At 49.9% G+C, this 20,574-nt stretch overlaps 8 protein-coding genes across 8 annotated transcripts; 6 read left to right on the plus strand and 2 right to left on the minus strand.

Moving 5' to 3' along the window:
• Positions 1-2,505: 2,505 nt before the first annotated feature.
• On the plus strand, positions 2,506-4,757 carry N7509_010398 (uncharacterized protein; the record flags this gene model as incomplete). The annotated part of the gene is made up of 4 exons (XM_056635035.1): positions 2,506-3,022; positions 3,170-3,321; positions 3,379-3,733; positions 3,784-4,757. 4 exons carry the CDS (start codon positions 2,506-2,508, stop codon positions 4,755-4,757), a joined length of 1,998 nt encoding a protein of 665 aa, XP_056485655.1.
• Positions 4,758-4,911: 154 nt separating this feature from the next.
• On the plus strand, positions 4,912-5,562 carry N7509_010399 (uncharacterized protein; the record flags this gene model as incomplete). The annotated part of the gene is made up of 1 exon (XM_056635036.1): positions 4,912-5,562. The coding sequence occupies one exon, from the start codon at positions 4,912-4,914 to the stop codon at positions 5,560-5,562; it is 651 nt and encodes a 216-aa protein (XP_056485656.1).
• Positions 5,563-5,888: 326 nt separating this feature from the next.
• N7509_010400 (uncharacterized protein) lies at positions 5,889-7,831 on the plus strand (the record flags this gene model as incomplete). The annotated part of the gene is made up of 2 exons (XM_056635037.1): positions 5,889-6,023; positions 6,113-7,831. 2 exons carry the CDS (start codon positions 5,889-5,891, stop codon positions 7,829-7,831), a joined length of 1,854 nt encoding a protein of 617 aa, XP_056485657.1.
• A 264-nt stretch (positions 7,832-8,095) lies between these two features.
• Positions 8,096-9,389, plus strand: N7509_010401 (BSD domain-containing protein; the record flags this gene model as incomplete). Its single annotated transcript, XM_056635038.1, has 2 exons — positions 8,096-9,026; positions 9,097-9,389. 2 exons carry the CDS (start codon positions 8,096-8,098, stop codon positions 9,387-9,389), a joined length of 1,224 nt encoding a protein of 407 aa, XP_056485658.1.
• Positions 9,390-9,932: 543 nt separating this feature from the next.
• Positions 9,933-12,207, minus strand: N7509_010402 (RanGTP-binding protein; the record flags this gene model as incomplete). Its single annotated transcript, XM_056635039.1, has 6 exons — positions 9,933-11,673; positions 11,732-11,766; positions 11,821-11,886; positions 11,951-12,008; positions 12,067-12,098; positions 12,187-12,207. The coding sequence occupies 6 exons, from the start codon at positions 12,205-12,207 to the stop codon at positions 9,933-9,935; spliced, it is 1,953 nt and encodes a 650-aa protein (XP_056485659.1).
• Positions 12,208-12,699: 492 nt separating this feature from the next.
• N7509_010403 (translation termination factor GTPase eRF3) lies at positions 12,700-14,928 on the plus strand (the record flags this gene model as incomplete). Its single annotated transcript, XM_056635040.1, has 3 exons — positions 12,700-14,730; positions 14,778-14,804; positions 14,866-14,928. The coding sequence occupies 3 exons, from the start codon at positions 12,700-12,702 to the stop codon at positions 14,926-14,928; spliced, it is 2,121 nt and encodes a 706-aa protein (XP_056485660.1).
• Positions 14,929-15,501: 573 nt separating this feature from the next.
• N7509_010404 (pre-rRNA-processing TSR2 family protein) lies at positions 15,502-16,071 on the minus strand (the record flags this gene model as incomplete). The annotated part of the gene is made up of 1 exon (XM_056635041.1): positions 15,502-16,071. The coding sequence occupies one exon, from the start codon at positions 16,069-16,071 to the stop codon at positions 15,502-15,504; it is 570 nt and encodes a 189-aa protein (XP_056485661.1).
• Positions 16,072-18,827: 2,756 nt separating this feature from the next.
• Positions 18,828-20,062, plus strand: N7509_010405 (uncharacterized protein; the record flags this gene model as incomplete). The annotated part of the gene is made up of 2 exons (XM_056635042.1): positions 18,828-19,163; positions 19,223-20,062. The coding sequence occupies 2 exons, from the start codon at positions 18,828-18,830 to the stop codon at positions 20,060-20,062; spliced, it is 1,176 nt and encodes a 391-aa protein (XP_056485662.1).
• Between the last annotated feature and the right edge of the window lie 512 nt (positions 20,063-20,574).

Genomic DNA, 20,574 nt, shown 5'->3' on the forward strand with positions numbered 1-20,574 from the left:
AATCCCGCGGTGGAGACACTCGTGTTTGGTACTGAGGGGGGCCTCGCTTGGGGAAGCTGGTCAAAAACACCGGTTGCACTGGGAAAAGATGGCCTGTGGGCTGCTGCGGGGCCTAGTCTTGGCTGCTCTGCAATCAAACAAAGAAAGCGATATTGGAGAACGTGGAGCACTCTGGTACTCGAAGAGCACACCATGACCCCGTATCCTCGCGGCTTACCGCGGTCTCCTAGCAGGTATTGGCTGCCGTGAAAACCCGGGTCGGAACATGGCGCTGCACTGGTGACTTAGGCCCGGTATCCTGCAGATCAAGATGTGTCCAGAACGCAGACAGGCCACAGAACCGACGATCTAAAAAAAATACAGCTGGATCTCCAGTTGAGTTACATTGAACTCGGATGGTCGTCTTCAAAGATTAATCCAAAGAACAAATCACAAAAGACCTCAGAAGTAGTCAATCAATCAACCCGACGGGTCAGCTTGCCTATTTCCCCGCCGTATAGCTACTCCGTACTCCGCAGCATATACTTATGTACCTACACCCTAACATACTAGTAATACCTCTGCGCTCGCCACGGCTTTGAACTCCGAGAATATATGTGCTTCGGCCGGAACCTGCATACTAAGAACAAGCCATAACCCCATTAATATTCGACTAGTTCCGCCGTTGGGGCTAGTACGTGTCTCGTGGCTGAAAAGCTGGAAATCCTCTTGTGGAATAGACCACTTCCCTGACAGACACGCTAGGCTTCTAGTGCACTCTCCACGGGATAGCCCACCGCTATTGAGGTAGGGCCAGAAGGTTCGTTGGTAGGGGGTGAGAATAATTAAATAAGACTTTATACAATACGAAGACAACGGAGTATTGTGAATTCAACTTGGCAATAATTGGAGCATCTGCTGCGGGGTTGATGAATGATCACTGGCAGTGGTCCACCACACGGATCCTTGAGCTCGGTTACGAGCACGTTCCACCTGGAGAAGGCTAGTGGTGGGACACCTTGATGGACGTGGTGTGGGACATAATCAGAGTTAGAAAAGTTTGAGTATTTGGAATTGCAGCCTGGTGTGCAAAATTCAGGAAGCATCTACATTGCCCAAGTGGGGTCTTCACCCAATCGGATCATTGCATACGCGCATGGCAATGCATGAATGACACGGCTCGGTCGCTGTCAAGTGCAAGAACGAAACACAAAAGGTCCACCTCGATCACTTAGTGCTGTGATATCAAACGTAACAGACCCACCAATAAAGTCACCCATTCCTTCAGTTAAAGATCAGTCAGGAACTGGTCCGAAGATGCTCCACTGTCATCAACTATGGGTCGGACGGGATGGACGGGCTGGACGCGGCTCTAGAGTAAAGCGAAAGCCAATCATGGTAGTCAACATCGATAACAATTTGTCATTCAGCTGGATCACTGTGCCATTGTCTAGAGGCTCCGACCATCGTCATCTGTACAATACTTCCTCGTATCGATCCCAAGTCAACATGCCACACAATAGCAAGGTCCGTGGCCACAACGTCACGGGCTAGGCCGGATATTGGACCTGGAAATCTCGGCGTGAGGCAAATACTGTGAAGTAAAGCGAAATTTTCTCGAGAAAGGCCATTAAATCCTCCATTTATCAGATTTATCGCTTCTACTGGATATGTATGGAGTCTGCCTGCCTGTCTCTTTTGGTGAATCAAAATGTGCGAAAATCCAATGCGCTGAATTATCTGGCCTTACAGCCCAGCTATCATTCATACTACTAGTAGTCGGTCATTTTCATGTAACAAGTTATAACCAATGTGGCAGCAATCAACGCAAGGCCTAGGTATCTTCGTGGCTACATCATCCATGGATGGACTGTGTACTACTATTTGACCGCTGTTTCTCTTTCTTTCATGGATGAGACAGTACTCCGGGCTACTTGCAGTACTAGTATTTTGGCAAAATTCACAGCACTGATGGTTCCGGTGCTAAAATGGCTGAAGGAATAACCCTGGAACCTTGGAACATTTGCGTTTATTTATGAGTTTTTAGGGTTCCAAGCTTAGTTTATATATGTTAGTAGCAGTATCTATCGATGTCGAGACTCTGAGGGACTAGGACCTCCAGAGTCGGATCAGTTTTAAAATGCTTACGAAACCCGGAAACCCCTAGGGCCGCTAGTGTTATGGATAAAAATCAACTAGTGATGACGCCATGCTCCCTGCTAGATTGTAAAAGGAAATTAAAATCAACATGCCTAAACATTCAAAGGTCTACTGCGGTCAACGGAGCCTCGGAGAAACTGGATCGCCGTTATGACGCAGAGCCCCACCCCATCAACAACTCCGAGTCGACCATTCCAGTCTGACAATACGACGAGCCTGACTCACCTTGATCCATTTCTCTTCAACCTGCTCATGAGGAGGGAGTCGGAGTAGGTGGATTCTTCGCATAGAATATTGAATATTGCCTGCGCGCCTGCTTGCGCGCATTGATTTTACTAGTCTTGATGCGCGAATCATCCGTGAGGCATGGCGCGCCAGTCCCGAGCCCGCTCTACACGGGACAGGGCATCTCGTGGCCGCCATCTCAATGAGAGGACACGAGACGAACGAACCCAGGAAGCGTATAACGAGATGCTTGCCGAGGCCGAATCTCGAGATCCTGCCCAGTTCCACGAAGACCGGCCGATCAAACGACGCCGAAGGGGCGACATGAGAGCCATTTCCCTGGATTCGTCACTTCCGAAGGATCCAGATGAGACGTCGCACAATGAATCTACACAGCAAATCCAGACGGTATATGATTCAGGCAGCTCAGATGAATCCGATGTCGAGTGGGAAGATGTCGACATTCCACAACCTATACCAGGGCCGTCCAGTGCATCCTTGGCAGTACAGGAAAACGACGAACCTTTGGAGATAACATTGGGACAAGAGCCTCAGGCTAGAAAAAAAAACTATCCCAAAGAGAAAACCCATCACAGCGGCCGAGAAGAAAATACGATTGGACGTCCACAAATCCCACCTTCTGTGCCTTTTAGGTCATGTTAGTTTAAGGAATCGATGGTGCAACGATGATGAAATTCATGTATGTGATTGCCTGCTCGTTTGACTGTTTGTGCAGCACTCACAATAACATAGAAATTTCTGAAAAGGATGCTGCCGAAAAGGATCCTGGCACTTCTCAATCCAGACGAAAGCAAGCCACAATTTTCCAGATCCACAACCTTTGTCGATGGCCTAAACCAGGCAGCAGATATCTTCAGTCGAAGATTTCGCATCACCAAGCCAGGGTTAAAGCGCGCACACTGGGCGGAGGGCCAAGAGCAGCTTAAGCAAAAAGTGGTATGCATCACGCTCTCAAAGTATCTATTAGAGTGTGCTGATGCTGATGAAAGATAGGAATCTATTATGTCCAATGCTGAGGTATTTTTGTCAAGGGAGGATTTTATATCACAGGCCAAAATGATGCAGGGTTCCCGGGATTTTGGTGCACAATTATTCTGCGCGTTGCTGCGCTCAGCTGCCATAGAATCAAGGCTCGTCTGTTCACTACAGGCGCTCCCATTCTCTGGAACGGTCAAGGACATGACACCATCCAAAAAAGGACTGGAATACATAGTTATTTCTTCCGATGACCATGAAACGTCTACGGATGAGCGGATGAAAGCCAGTGACTCTCCATCTGCCTCAAGAGTGCGGCGTCTTGGTCGTCCTGAATTCAAACCGCGCTCTATTCAGTCTCCAGCGCGTCTAGGTACGGATCCTAGATGCTCATTTTGCCCGAAACGAAACTAACCTCTCTAGGTTCTATCCCGACTCCTCGAGAGTCCTCTTATCCTGTGTTTTGGGTTGAGGCATTTAATGAAGCCATGCAAAAATGGGTCTCAGTCGACCCCATTGTGACAAAAACACTGGGAAAGCCGTTCAAGTTTGAACCACCGGCAAGTGATCCATATAACATGATGAACTACGTGGTTGGCTTTGAAGACGATGCTTCTGCGAGAGACATTACGAGGCGCTATGCGAAGGCTTTCAATGCGAAAACGCGGAAGTTGCGAGTGGAGTCAACCCGTCATGGAGAAAAGTGGTGGGAACATGCATTGAAAGCATATGAAAGACCTTTCTTCGAGGATAGAGATGAGTTGGAGATCAGCGAGTTGACCTCGAAGTCTGCGGCTGAACCGATGCCACGAAATATTCTGGATTTTAAGGACCATCCTGTCTACGCACTTGAACGGCACATACGTCGTAACGAGGTGATATTTCCCAAGCGTGTCATTGGACATGTTGGCTTGAGCAAGAGTGGTGCGAACAGCGATACCTTGGATTCGATATATCGTCGATCTGACGTACATACGGTACGCAGTGCAGACAAATGGTATCGCATGGGAAGAGATGTGAAAGTGGGCGAGCAACCCCTCAAGCGAGTCAATGCAATACGACCCAAGGGCGGGGTGACTAGCGATGACGAGACAGACGAACCGGAGCAAACGGCACTTTATGCAGAATACCAAACTCACACATACCACCCTCCACCTGTGGTCCAAGGGAGAATACCAAAAAACAGCTATGGCAACTTGGATGTATACGTTCCAAGTATGATCCCTCCTGGGGGAATCCACATCAAGCAGCCGGAAGCCGCTCGAGCCGCTCGTCTTCTCGGAATCGACTATGCGGATGCTGTTACTGGTTTCGACTTCAAAGGACGTCGGGGAACAGCAGTATTGGGGGAATTGTGGTTGCCACCGAGTATCAAGAAGCACTTGCAGAAGTGCTGAGAGGCTTTGCAGATGACAGACAGCAGGCCCTATTTGACGCAAGAAGTGCCGAAGCCTTGCGACTTTGGCGATTGTTCTTGATCAAGCTTAGGATTTCGGAGAGAGTCAAGGGCTATGCAGCCGAGGACGAGGAACCAGATGCACATCCCCAAATATGAGCATTGACAAAGATAACGCCGGGGGAGGATTTTTTCCTGATCCTGACCAGCCAGCACAAAGTCCTCCCCAAGACTCTTTCGCGTCTGAACCAAGAATGGATATGATGTCGCATTCCGTGGAGGAATCCAGCCATCAAGATGATGCTCTAGGAGGTGGATTTGTTCCCGATAAAGCCCCGACTGAATCAGATACGTCCGTCCGCGAAAATGAAGATTCTGGCGGCGGTTTTACCACCGATGACCTTCAAGATGATGGCTTTGCTATACCTCCAACGGCCACACGTTCGTTGTCAAGTCCAGAGAAGGCAAAACATCGTGGCCTTTCAAATGCCCCCAGATACGAACTAGTTGTGATTCCAAACAATACTGAGCCAGTGGTCAAGGAGAATACCTTGAAGGCCAACATCGGTAACCCACAAGGACTTGAGGGATCATCTGAGCAAGCTGCCCTTGCTGTTGACTCTTCAACGAACCGTGACTCGAAGTCTGCCAGTGTGGAGTTTCTCTCCAGGCCGCCTTCTCCGCCTGAACCTGAGCCCAAGCCCTCGTCCCCAGTAGAGTCTGATAGCGAGATTGAAAAGGGTTCTCTACTATCAGAGGATCCTGAGGATGAGGATGCAGTTCCAGATTGGCTCATGTTTGATTAGTCGTTTGCATGCGCCCTGGAAATTGTGAGCTGCACCTGGAACATGCCATATAAATCGTTATTCTCAGTGAACATTCCAAAAAAAAAACATTTAGAAAAATCTAAGTCCTAAAAATCAAGATGATGTAGATTACCAGATGATTGCCTGAGTTTAAACAGTAAATTTATTGGCCTTAATGCCTGAGGCCAAAATTATAGTTCACTAAACGCGTCGACGCGGTGGGCCTTGGCAGCCAGGCAGCACATCTTCAGTGTCATCGGCCAGAACCTTCGCTCCTACCAAGTTGCCTATTCTCGAGTCCTCATGCCGCTGCCTGCTTTATTGCGATGACACAACATAAACGAACCGGAAAATCACCAGATATACTCCAAAATCAATTTCACACCCCGAAACAGCCCACTACTCCGGCAACAACCTTCCACTCGAGAAGCGCCAAATCAAAGATAACGCCATCTCCAGCAGTACGCACGCCTGCAACAGCGTTAAAAAGGGGCTCATTCCCCCTACAAGATCCCAATCGACTCTTACGCAAATTGAATTCGTCGCCCAGCCGACACATCTGGACAATGACCAGCTGGATTATATCACAGAAGGACAGCCCGATGCTACGCATCAAAGGCAAGAATCCGCGCAGCTAGATGATGGATCTGAGAGCGAGACCGATTATCGACCCTCGCTGCGGACCCGAGCAAATTTCACAAGATTCGAAACAAACGACGACCACCCAAAGAGACGAAGGAAAGCCAACGGGATGGGGAATCGAGTGCTCGATCGGGGCCAGAGCCTTCGAAGAGGCCAGGCACCGAAGGTACCTGGAGCTGGGAAGGGCAAACGGAAATCCATGGAGAAACCAGATACAAAACGAGACAAAACCCTCACGCAGATGAATTTCGTGCGGCGATACATTCCGATAGACGAGTCCGACGATAACGATTCGAACATGGGATACATAGAAACGCCACACCAGGACTCAACGATCGAGCAGCGCCCTACCGGGGAAGAGGAGCAGACGCCGAAGACCAGCAAGAGAACAGCTAAACCCGAACCTGCAACATCTTCAAAACGCAATCGCAGGATATTTGAACAAGAATTGGATCTCTCTACAGGCGAACCGCTCACGTCTGGTGAAACTCAAGATACCAGTCTTCAAGAAGATCAGCAGAATTCGCTGAGCTCAAGACTACCCTTGACGCCCCAAAAATCTCGGAAACTCGAAATTCCCTCTTCCCAATCTCCGGAAAGTCCTGGACTAGCAATTATCACATCATCACAATTTAGATGCGCCACTCTCTCGCCGACGAAACGAAAACCCTTGAACTTCAGGCTTCAAGGAGATCTGATCAAGGAGGAATCACCGAGTGCGGGACCAATGATTGAGACGCAGGGCCCTGCGGGTACATCACAGCTCAAAACACCAACACACATCTCCCCAAATAGATCAGGTTCGTTGGTCCAAGAACCGCAAATATCTGCAGACGTCGCGCGGCCATGTCTCCCCGAAACAGGTCCCAGTTCCCTGGAAGCGTTACCCGCAGACCAGGGGTCGAATTTTCAGCGTATTCAAAGAGAACGGACCGTGGTGTATGAAACCGATGCCGACTCGAGCGCAAGTGAATCTGAAGACATGGAGGATGAACAACCAAACTTACCACGAGCGCAAAAGCCACGTGAAAGTGTTCCACGCCTAGTGGAAGACAGTCCACGCTTACAGAGCGACGACTCGCAAGAACTACCCTTGCCAGAAACCCAGCCCCCAGGCGATATGGATTTCGATCCTCCTTCTGAACCCCCGATGTCAGATGTGTCGGCTTATTACCAGAGAGTGCAGCCGGCGACCCAGTTCCCACATGAACCAGTTCCAACACTTAACACCCAGAAGCTATCCGAGCTATTTCCCAACGAAGGAAATACTCAATATCCTCAACATCGAGCCCTGCGTCCTCAGAACTTCCCGGATCCCTTCTCACAATCCCAAACTCAAAGTCAAGAACCGGATCAAACCGAACTTGTACCTGAATCATCGCCTATCCGGGAACAACAGAGCAGCCTTGACAAGACGGATCATGTCTTTCAACGACCACGTGCGCCTGGTACTGTTGTCCAAGTTGAATCATCTCAACCAGGGCGCCGGGAAGAGTCTGGTCCTGGCAATGTGCTCTCACGCAGCCAATTGTTGACGTCAAGTGTGATGGAGAGTGTTGCGCTTCCCAATTTTTGGATGGGAAGTCAAGATAGTGTTGGGGAACCATATAGTCTGCCGGACCAATGAGAGATTAGATGCCATTATGAAAGATACCCTTTTATGAATTTACAATATGTTTTTTTGCTACCTGGTCTTGTAAACCTTGAAAAAAACAGCACTTTATTGAATCCTGTCCATCTGTGCAAGTTGTTGATGTTCATGTTAGTTCTTTAGCTGCGTCGTGCCAAGCCAAGCCAAGCGGGGCGGTCGGCCCGTCAGTTGACGAACGCGGAGTGGGCAACTCGACTTCACTTGTTGATTCGAGGTTGTTCTTCACTCCTCCACAACACCATGGATATCGCGTACGACCACATCCAGGAGGAAATTCTTACCTCTAAGCAGGAGGAAGGTTCCTCCTCCTCCAACACCGAATCCGACACCAAAAACACTAGCCACGATCTCAACGCCGAGCTGCAAGAGACATTCCGCGCTTTCTCCGCCAGTCCGTGGGGCAGCCGAATCGGCGGCCTTTGGGACAATGTTCGCAAGCAAGGCGAGACCTACTACGAGGGAGCTCGCCAGGAATATGCCTCCGCTAGCGAGGAAGCAGTGAAGGGATTCTCAAGCTTGAGGGACACAATCGTCGACCAAACAAAGGGGCTGTCCCTCAACACCGCAGCTATGGTATCGAGCGGTGAATCGCCGAACGACGAAGCGACTACGCCCAGAGCCACGACCGCAAAGGAGGGCGAGCAGAAGGAGGACACTGAGGCAGGCAGCTCGAGTGGAGAGGGATTCATGTCCCGATTCAAGGCCGAGGCCGCCCGACGACTCAAGGAGATCGAAAAGGCCGAGGAAGCGGCTGATGAAGCGATCCTGCGATTCGGAATGAATATCGGCCAAAAGCTGCGCGAAGCTGTGAGCATTGTGCCACCTGAGTCGGACGAGTCGGGCAAGCTTTTGTTCGAGAGCAAGGATGCCGATGGCAAGCGAGTCATTCATGCGACCCGATTCGAAGCCCAGCTGCACGTCATTCATTCGAACCTCGACAGTTTCACCAAGGAACCTGTTAGTGACAAGTTCCCGGAATTCAAGAAGGAATTCAATGTCGAGAGCAAGACCGACGAGATCGCCGCCGACCTCGAAAAGTACCCCGAGCTGCGCACGGCAATGGAGAAGCTCGTCCCTGAGACGGTCGAGTATGCTGATTTCTGGACCCGGTACTATTTCTTGCGCCTGGTCATTGAGACCGAGGAGAAGAAGCGCAAGGAGCTTCTGAAAGGTAATATAACCGCCGAGTCCCTAATGGTTTTTATTTCGTAATTACATACTAATATGCTTTGGTTGAACAGGTGCTACCGCTGAAGAAGAAGAGGAAGTCGGCTGGGACGACGATTCTGATTCTGAGTCTCAGTCACCATCCACTCCGCAAGTCCGTCCTGGTTCCCAGAACCCCGCTGCTAGCAAGGATGCCGATACCCCAAAGGCCGAGCCTCGCAAGTCCAACGACCAGGAGTCTCAAGCAGGAAGCGAATCGAGTTACGATGTCGTGAGCGGAGCCACCACCCGCAACCCGGGAAGCCCCAAAGAGAAGAGCCCAACCACCGATTCCAAGGCCGACGATAGTGACGAGGACTGGGAATAAACATATGGCCTCTAGTTATATCAGAGACCATAGGTCAAAAAACATCCGGCGAGGGGTGTGATCCGACCTGAATTTTTTTTTATTGGGTACTCAAGCGGCCGGTTTTCTTGCTGATAGTCGCCACTTTACCTGGAGTTTGGGTTGTGAATGTTGGGTCGGGCGTTATCAGGACTATTCTTTTTTCCTTGTTTCCGGTCTTGTTCTTTCTAACTTGACTTCAGCGATCGATGTTTTGTATCTTTCTCTTGTCCGTTCAGTTGGCAGAGCATGCACATTTCTATTCACATATCACTTCGCAGCGAATGTCTCCGTTGCAAATCCCATCTTTTATCAGTCTAGGCTACTCTGAGAACCCTAGTTGCGGCTGATTGGAACATCTACATAAAAATAGCTGTTTAATGTACCTTTGGAATTGGGATGGTAAATGTGGGCGAATCTCGTAGCGGAAGCAGTAGCTTCCAAATTTCAGTGGTCTAGTCTTAAAGCACATCGCTACCATCATTTCTGAGCATATTCATACATCCTGGCAAGTTCGGCCGCGCCTTACTCTGCCGTTCCGGACCTTGCATCTCTGTTCCTCGAAGAACTTGGTTTCTTCGCCAAAGGCGATGACTGTCTTGACTCCGCATCATCTGAATATGCCGGGGTCATTCCGCGCAAATTACTAGGATTTCTTCTATCAGGGCGGACACTTGGCGATCCTCCTCGTGGTGTCTCAGGTGTACTTTCTCTGGAACGCATTTCGAAGCCCCTCGCGGGGGAATACATCTCTCCTTCACGTGTGAAAGCAGATGGGCTTTCACTTCCGTATCTGTATTGGTAATCCTCACCACGGAGTTTGACAGGACTCTCGTTGTAAGGGTCCCACCCAACACGGCGACGTGCTTCGGAGCGAAGGCGTTGACGATGTTGCTCGTCGCCGCCGGCACCGGTCGAGGAGGATTCCTCGAGGAAGAAGTTGAGTAGTTCGTCACTAATTCCGAGGTGGGACTTTTGTTGGAACTGTTGAAGAGACGTGAGACGGAGGAGAGTTTCGAGAAGAGATAGTGAGGTGCGGATGTTTTCGAAGAGAGGGTTGGAGACGGTTGTTATTGTGGCGCTGGCTGACTGAGAGGATGATGGGCTATGTTTCTTATCATTCAATGATAATTTGTGCATCATGTTGGGATCAATGTTTGTTTCTTGTTCCCGTGCATTGGAGTTATCGGGTTCGGATTCCGTGTCTGAACTTTGGTCTTCATTGTAGACTTCGAATGCAATCCATTCCGGATCTAGACCGGAGGGTAGTCGCCATTCCTCTGGTATTGCGTCCTCGTGGAGTGAGCCGAAACTCTCGTGTTCAGGGTTACCGCCTCCACCCAGCTGTGCATCGAGCTGTGCTTGTTCGTCATCGTCGGGCTCGGCCTCAGATGATTGAGAAGCATATTCGTCCTCGAAGTCGGCACGTTCCATCATATGACGCGGTGGTAATGCGTTCAAGTCCCTCTTGAGTAATATGACTGGATTATTTGTTTCCCCATCAGGACTGATATTGAGAATCCGACCCGTGTCGGCATAGAAAATCTTGGAGATTTGGTGAATCGGTAGAATTTCTCGGATACCAGCGCTTGAAATTCCTTCGTAGGCGTGGGGTTGGGCCTCATTCTCTTCAAATGTGTGAACTCTTCCGTCATCCAAGTCTTCGACAATGAGGACCTGATAAGCATATTCGTCGGCGCCAGCTGAGCTTGGAAACTGCGGGGACTTGGGATCGCCACCTGAGTAATAAAGACCCATCGGAACACGTCGAAGTTTGACTCGTGCCTTGTGCATCACTTCTTTCCACGTTGTCTCGCGAATGGATTCTTCATCGTGGGGTCGCAGGTGTCCCGCAAAAAGCATGTACATAGACAGTGTAAATGTTGGTCCAATTTGAACGGCCTGAGCTTGTGACATCGCATACTGTGTATCCCCCGCAGTTAAGAAGGTGCTTGATTGTAAAAGTCGGGAAGGTGAGACAGTCGATGGCAGATTGGTTGACAACTTCGCACCCGATGTCGTAATGGCCAAGTTCATCAGTGGCACCGCGTCCTCAATCCTAGTGAGTAAACTTTTGATGTCTTTGATGATGAGCTTGATTTCCGCGACATTTTGAATGCCGTTCTTGGGTGACTTGGACGCCTTGAGTTTGGACTCCTCGGACGCAGCAGCTTTTGCCAATCTTTGGCCCAGGGCTTGGATGTCCCATCTCAAGGATTTGGTAAGAGCAACAGCAGATTCAAGCGATGTGTTTCCACGTGCAGCACTGTTCATGAGGTCAATATTCTTTCAAAAATTTGGGGTTATTCTTAATTGCGACATACATCATTTCGATCATATCAATTGACGGGGAGATGACCTGCGAGTCACATCAACTAAAAATCCACCTTCGATAATGGAATCTAGCACATACCTGGATTTTGCTTTCTAGACGCTGCTGCAAAGACAGAAGCACCTCACGGTCTTCACCATCTACCCTCTGATCCAGAAAAAGAATTAGCACTGAGTCAATTTGCGAGAGAGCTAGGTCATCCAATGCGTACCTTCAACAATCGCGCCGATTGTTGCATTACATAGCTGGCCGTTATCGCAACGCCCGATCTATGCTGGTTGTTAGTATTGTTATGCATGTCATGATAATGAACTGCGTCGCACATACCGAATGGCATAGTTCGCCGCCTGCTGGGTAAGCTGTCCACGACATATCGAGTCAGAAAACTTGTTTCCACTGCCAGCTCCAGCATTGAGATTGACGAAAGAATTGGCATGATTGACATACGCGAGTAAGAAAGATGTCCATTTTGACGGAGAAGAGCCTTGAGGGAATTGGATGGAGAAAGCTGTCTTGGTGGCCTCTCAGGCAACAACAGAGTGCTGGGCCTCCCTGATGTTAAGGTAGACTTAGAGGGGCTTATCGATAGATCTGCCCAACTGGGGGGCTCCGATTGGAGTTGGGAGATGAAGTTCGCCACTGAGAAAAGCCCAACGTTGTGGGTTTAAAGCTCCGGCAGTTTCTGCACAACTTCGATTATCCACAGATTGAAAGAAGAAGAAAAAAAAAACTTGCTGCAATTCAACCGGTAAGCTAGCTGACCTGGGAGTGAAACTTGTCAAAGAGACAATACTCCGAGTCGTCACCTGACTAAAACACAGCGGGGAGCCGAGCTTAGTCATCCACCAAATTGATTTTGCAAAGGCGCGAGGGCCCCTCATTGTTAGACCTCCACCCTTTCGACTCCTCGTGTCGCCATTTTACCGTGTCCTTGGTTGTGTCTCGGATCCCTTATACACGATGTCGAACCAGACCCCCGATTCCTGGGAGGATGAGCTCTCTCGGCAGACCGAGGGCGTCAACCTGAACGGCCAGCGCGCCCAGGCGCAAGCACCTACATTCACACCTGGAGCCGCATCATTCCAACCCGGAGCTGCCTCTTTCACCCCAGGTGCCAATTCTTTCGTTCCCGGACAGCAATTCCAACAGTACGGTGCTGGATACGGCTACCCCCAGTATGGTCAACAACAGCAGGCCTACGGCTACCAGCAACCTCAGCAACCCCAGCAACAGGCCTACGGCCAGTATGCCGCATATGGTCAACAGCCTGGTGCTGGCGCTGGTGCTGGATATAACCAATACTATAACCAGCAGCCCGGTGGCTTCCAGCAGCAACCTCGCCAGACCCCCGTCGCTGCCCAGCAACCCGCCGCCCAGTCTGTCCCTCAGCCCGCCGCGAACCCCTCCGACGCCCCGCCCAAGGCTAAGGTCCTTTCGATCGGGGCTACTTCCTCCACCACCGCCCCCAAGACCAAGGTCCTCTCGCTTGGTATTCCTACCCCTCCCAAGACCGACTCCACGTCCAAGGGTGACTCGAAGGGCACTGCTGCTGCCGAGGCCGGTGCTAAGGTCACTGCTGCCAAGGCTGTCGAGAAGACCGACAAGAAGGCGGATCCCAAGGTTGCCGCTAGCGGCAAGTCCTCCCCTACTCCCACCGGACGTTCTAGCCCTGGACGCTCCAGCCCTGCCCGTGGCGCTGAGGCGGCCAAGGCGACCCGTGATGCCAATGCCGTTGCTAAACAGCAGGCGGCCGATGTTGACGAGGCCACACTGAAGGAAATCTACGGTGAGAAGCGAGAGCATGTCAATGTTGTTTTCATTGGTCACGTTGACGCTGGTAAGTCCACTCTCGGTGGCTCTCTACTGTACTGCACTGGCATGGTGGACGAGCGAACTATGGAGAAGTACAAGAGAGAGGCCAAGGAGGCTGGCCGTGAAACCTGGTATCTGTCATGGGCCCTGGATCTGACTCAAGAGGAGCGTTCCAAGGGTAAGACGGTCGAGGTCGGCCGTGCATTCTTCCAAGTCCAGATCCCTCACGAGGATGGCGCCATCACCCGCCAATTCTCCATTCTGGATGCCCCTGGGCACAAGTCTTATGTCCCGCACATGATTGGCGGTGCTTCTCAAGCCGATTTGGGATGTCTCGTCATCTCTGCCCGTAAGGGTGAGTACGAGACTGGTTTCGAAAAGGGCGGTCAAACCCGTGAGCACGCTTTGCTTGCTCGCAACACCGGTGTGAGCAAGCTCGTCCTGGTTGTCAACAAGATGGATGACCCAACTGTCGAGTGGTCCGAGGAGCGTTTCAAGGAATGTACCGTCAAGGTGACCAAGTTCTTGGAGGCTCTTGGCTACAAGAAGGCCGACATCTTTTGCATGCCTATCTCTGCCCAGCGCACCATCGGTGTCAAGGACCGTGTCTCGAAGGAGATTTGCCCGTGGTACGACGGTCCATCCCTGCTGGAGTATTTGACCGACTTCAAGCTCCCGGAGCGCAAGATCAATGCTCCTTTCATGATGCCCATTAGCGCCAAGTACCGTGATATGGGAACCATGTGCGAGGGCCGCATCGAGTCCGGTGTCATCAAGAAGAACAACACTTACCTCATGATGCCTAACCGCACTGATGTCCAGATTGCCGCTCTTTACGGCGAAACCGAAGATGAGATCCCGAACGCCACCTGCGGTGACCAGGTTCGCATGCGTCTGCGTGGTGTGGAAGAAGAAGATTTCTACCCTGGATTCGTGCTGTGCTCTCCGAAGCGCCCAGTCCACTGTGTGTCTGCTTTCGAGGCCAAGATCCGTATCTTGGACCTGAAGAACATTCTTACTGCTGGTTTCAACTGTGTTCTCCACGTTCACTCCGCTGTTGAGGAGATCACCGTCGCTGCTCTTCTGCACAAGCTTGAGCCTGGAACTGGCCGTAAGAGCAAGCGCCCCCTCCCTTCGCCAACAAGGGCCAAACTATCATCGCCCGCATTGAGGTCACTAGTACGGCTGGTGCGGTTTGTGTTGAGAAGTTCACCGACTACGAGCAGCTCGGACGTTTCACTCTGCGTGACCAGGTAAGTGGATCCCTTCAACAAGACTATGAGAAGAAGTCATTGCTAACCATGGAATTCATAGGGTCAAACCATTGCCATTGGTATGATCACCAAGCTTATCTTGCCGGATGGCGAGACCGTCTAAAGGATTTTACGAGGCGGAGTCCGGACTGTGCATATCCCTCACAAAAAAAGCAAAGAACCAAAAAGTGATACTCCCCAAGGGTCTCTTAAGACTAACGATGATGAATTTTGTTACGCCTCCACATAGAATTTCGCTCTTATTGAGGAAGCATTTAGTACTCTATATACTTGCATCCAATTTTCGTAAGTCTGTCTGTCGACAGGACACAGATGAAGACTTCAGTCCAATAAGCAATTACGTAGCCAATCGAGTAGTTAACCCAGAGGCTAACTATTGTCCAGGTGGGTACTCATGTAAGTAAGGGCTTACATGTGCGGGTCACCTTTCTGTCCAGATGCCTGGCTTCTATGGTTTCTAGGGATCTTTTATATACTCGGGAATAACTTGAGTCTTTTGACAGACAGTGTCAAGTTCAGAATGTGTTGCATATTAATGCATAGTTGAATTGGGTATTCAGCTGAAAAATAGATATATGCCATGTCTATCTAGGGTATGGGGAAATAAATTCACTAGAAAACATCTGCAATCGAATGGTATCACTGAACATCAAAAAGAGGCACGAGCCATGCTGGTTTACCTTTTCTTAACCATCGTAAATCCATCCTCGTCCACCTCTGGCTCGACCTTCTCTCTCGGGGCCCGCACCAGGGCAGGAGCATCGTCCATATCAATATCCTCCCCATCGTCACTCTCATCACCGTCCGTCTCTTGATCCTCATCCTTAGACTCAACCTGCTTGAACATCGCTGAAGAAGCAGATTTCTGCTGGCTCTTAATCTGGAACTTCTCCCACATATCCCGGATATATGAGAAATCCCCACGCGCAGTTTGGACCTTCATTTCCATGATCTCAATAGCCACGTCCGCGGCAGTATCGTCGTCCACAACGACGTCGAATTCGTCGTTCATCACTTGAATAAGGACATCCTCTAGGTCTTCGGCATCGGTCTCGGGTCGATCAACCAGCATCTCAGAGATGGCACCGCACAGCCAGTCGCGCTTATCGTTGGATTTGGGGCCGCCCCAGTTCGATTCGACGGCGAGGGCGAGGGCGGGCCAGTTGTTGACGGCAAGGGAGATGCCCAGGTCAAGGTAGGAAGTGGCATCCGTGGCCGGTGGGGCAGTTGCTGATTGTACGCTCATGTTGGGTGGCTTGTTTTGTAAAGTGTGTTTGCGGATTGATGCCCCGCAGGTTGGGTAGGGGACAGTGGGAGATTGATGGAGGGATGGCAATTGAAGGCCCGGAGTGTTGCTGAAACAAAAAGACCAAGTATTCCGAGTCCGGGGACAATTTATATCACTGAACGAAAAGGGATTGACTTGGGAAATATGTCAATATTCGAGATGCTGAGGATTAGATTGACATCCAAAAATTTTTGAGCTGCGATTAGATACGATAAGGGTCACGTGGGTGCATCCCATGATGGCTGCCCCGCCACCTGATCGGTACGATACGGTGCATCGCATCGTATCGGACCTAAACATTCCCAGCAGAGTGGATGATACAGGAGCCATGGATACATAACTGACCACCCATGGGCCGTCCAGGATATATTACTGCCCGGACAACCCTTTAGAGACTTGTATATATTTTTGTATAAAAATAACTTTCTTACTAGACGTACAAGCATAGCGATAGTTCAAATAAAAAAAGAAAAGATTAACTCCGATAGGGGGAATCGAACCCCCGGCTGCCGTGTGAGAGACGGCGATGTTAGCCACTACACCATATCGGATTGTTGGTTGAAAAATGTCCCAGTTAAGTGTACCAAAATTCTAGATCGAAATCAGTCGCTTTATATTTTTATACGTGCCGGGGTGGTAGTAGTATATAATCTTCAGCCTCCCCCTCCAAGCCAACACTTCCACAATTTTGTTTTTCGCCCCTCAACCCTGGTCCTTGCCCCTGAGACATTTTTGCTATTGATCTGGATCGCTCAGCTCCGGTGCTCAACCCACCCCTTGCACCAGTATTTGTACCATTCTACGCTACAGTCTAGCCCCGGCATCCGCACCCCGACCGTGAGACTCAATGTGAGGATGCTCAGATGCTCACAGAGATCAACGTACGGTGTAGCATACGAAGCAAAGGAAACAGTAGCTGTTCGACGAAAGTAATAGCTTGAGGAGAAGAAGGAGGAAGCTGAGATAGAACTAAGTACATGTAGGCGTGGATGCCTAAGTGGATGCCATCTACGTCAGGCATCCGCGAATGGTAACAACCCCAGTTCGTTACACTCAAGATGTACAGTAGATGTGAATATCTCTAAAATTTGGCTGCTCAGCTACCTGAATTAGTCCGGATGTTTGGGTCATAGAATATTTCTGCTGGTAGTTGCTCACCACACTAGCGGCTGAAGCAGTGACCATTGCTTCTTTGGCAATGGCTGCGGAATTTTACAACAGTGGCTCAGTTTGTAGAATAAAAATACACAAAGCGATATCGTTGATATACAGCAAACTTCTATTCCTCTTAGTCTTCCGCGGTATACTGCATAGTCGATCTCAAGCGTCCTTATCATCACCCGCACCCTGTAATAAAAACCGGTTTGACAAGGCAATCGACTAGCAGATCCGTATTGATCGAGCTGGACCAAAGCTTTTGACATCTATTTCAGGAACCATGTACTGGTTCAACCTCCTAAGGGCGGAAAACAATTTGAAACTAGTAAATCTTGAATTCATTCTGCTGAGGTCGAAGCGCAGCACCACTCGGTCGGTCGTCTGAAGAAGCATATGAAAACCCGAACACCACTGTCTTGGGCTGCTCAAGGTGGCCGCGTGGGATTTTTACAGCTTTTGCTCGGGCAAGGCGTCGTTGTTAATGAGCCAGATGGTGAGGGACGAACATCACTTTCACGGGTTTCAAAAAAGGGTCATAAAGTAGCTATAAAGCTTCTCTTTGACAATGGTGCCAACATAAACGCCAGTGATAAAGATGGAAAGACACCACTGAGAGAGGCCTCAGCGAATGGTAATGATGAAGTCACAAAGCTTTTCCTTGACAAAGGGGCCAATATTAACCCCAGCAATAATTCCAACATTGCAATGGGACTAACAACACCTGTGGGGGCTTTACAAAATGGCCAAGAAGCGGTGTCAAGGCTTCTCATCGAAAGGGGGGGCTAATGTTAACATTGCTGGATATTTTTGCACGGCATTTACGGATACGTTATTGCATGGCTATGAGGCAGTGGCGAATGCTTCTTGACAAAGTCGCCGATCCCAATTCCAATCCCAATCCCAGGTGCCCAGGAGATATGGAAAGACTCAAGTCACTTAGGTTGGCTTCACAGAATAGTCTTGAGGCAGTCGTTAAGTTTCTTATTGGAAAAGGGAATGATGTCAATGCTAGTGATGACCATAAAACCACACCACTCATACTTGCATCATCAGGTGGCCATGAGGTGGTTGCTAGGCTTCTTAACGATAAAGGGGCCAATATTAACGCTATGGACTTCTAAAGATCACCACCCATGAGAGCCTCACAGCAGGCTTCTTATCGGCAAAGGAGCAAAAGGATGATGAGCCGCACTGATAGCGAATTACTTGATGAAATTCAGAACTATTAATGTTTAGCGCCGTCTACTGACCGAGCGATCTGTGCATGTTCTTATAAATGTCCCTCCATCAGCCCTCCATCAGTATGTTCCTACGTGGCCCCCACCGCCATACATACTAGCTCTTCCTGTGGCGCAAGTAAACTCTTAGATGCAACAAGGCTACGAAGCTAGGTCGCTTTGGGAATCCATTGCGAGCTTCTGGTGGGTTGTCCCGACATGGCGATCGATTGCGCTTTGATATAATCATAAATATCGAGTTGGCATCCTCTGCCGGACTGTCTCCCATCGGCCATATATATGCACCTACAATACACGACTTAATGTGGGCCAGCAAAAATGCTTGAATATGCGGATCCGAACGCAGTCCCTAATGATTGGCGCACTAGACAGCCAGGCTGCGCTATTTGGTGCATCATTGCAATACCTCGTGTCATCCTGTTAATCATATTTTATGGCCTCCTCTACAACTTCAGTCCTCTACTCCCAAACACCCAGTGGACCTACACACAGGCTCTTCGGACACAGCTCATCAAAACCGCCTTTTTCATCATCAGAGAAGTCGGCTTCACCCAATCGCTGACACTGGAAGCCGGGGACACGGGTGATAAATGGGTGACTATCAACCCGGCTGCGACGAGTGCATACCGTGGACCATTTACCAGCAACCAGAATGTAAAACCGGAAGTTATTGGAGGGACTTGGTACCGGATGTACAACCATCGCCAAAACAGCAGTCAGACGGCTGCGACAACGACGATGATAACAGTGTGGTCGTTTTGTCTTTCCATTCTGGATCATTCCTGTGGCTCACAGGACGGCCAGAAGATTCCGGGGATGTCGCTGAAATGACCAATAAAGCACTAGGTCCCGGTACACGCTCATTCTGGCCTCAATATCGGCTTGTAGGGAACAAGAAAACCCTGACCGGCTACCCAGCACCCATGCAAGATGCAGTTACGGCATATATATATCTCGTCAAAGACCTCGGCATCTCCCCGCGCCGCATCGTTCTCGCCGGCGATTCTTCTGGTGCCACCGCCGCACTGGCTCTCGTGCGCTACTTAGGACTATTCAACACGCTCGCCCCGCCGCAGAACGCAGATGTCGAAGCAGGTTTTGATCTTGCCAGCCTCCCACTGCCCCGGGCATACCTTATGTTCTCGCCATCGCTCGAGTACTGTCTGGAAGGTGACGAATCCGCCATCCTACGAAACCGAAATTGCAGAACGGACTATGTCGACGCGCCGCTGATGGCGTGGGGAGCAACAGCTATTGCGCCGCCAGAAATTGTGCGACTGGATGATCCATATCTGTCACCGGCGCTGTATCCGTTTGCGACGCCTGTGGCGCTACTTGTGCAGGCAGGAGGCGCCGAGGTGCTTTGTGATAGTGTCAGGGGTGCTGTGAAGCGGTATCGCGCGATACCGGGGAATATTATTGAGCAGTTGGAGGTGCCAGATATGCCGCATGATGTGTATGCTGTGGGGGTGCTTCTGGGGTGGAAGAAAGAACAGGAGGAGATCATTCATGTGGCGGCGAGCTTTTTGAGAAGGAATTTTCGATCTAAATGAAGTGTGGCATGTAATTATACTTTATATATATGTATCGAAGTGGTTAAGTGTCTAACTTCAAAGGATTTAATATACCTAGGTAACTACGACTGACCTGTGTAGCCCACACCTAACATCGCGATGGCTGGAGCTGTGGCACTCGAGTGGTCTGGAACTTGACTTCAGATGAATATCCAATGGATTTGATATTGGATCCATGGATCATGGGATACCGTGCTGAGCTCGGAAAGCATGAATATGGATATTGTCAACGGGCGAAAATATCAATTGAGTATCTATCAATAGGCATAGATTTTAGAGAAGAACCTATATCTATCCATATATCTAAGCTTTAAACCCATTGCCCTACCTATCGATAGGTTTTTGATAGGTACCCATAGGTACCAATAGATCCTGCCGAAGTCTAGGAAGGATAACTAAGTTATAAGGCAACTTACAGATACTTTATTAGTAATAAAGGTGACGGTAACACTGCCGCCTTGGGAAGCGATCGGCTCCCGGAGCCCAACCTG

Source organism: Penicillium cosmopolitanum (assembly GCF_028827165.1).
Source record: "Penicillium cosmopolitanum strain IBT 29677 chromosome Unknown utg000009l:1.0-9042332.0:1.0-9050551.0, whole genome shotgun sequence".
Lineage (NCBI taxonomy): Eukaryota > Fungi > Ascomycota > Eurotiomycetes > Eurotiales > Aspergillaceae > Penicillium > Penicillium cosmopolitanum.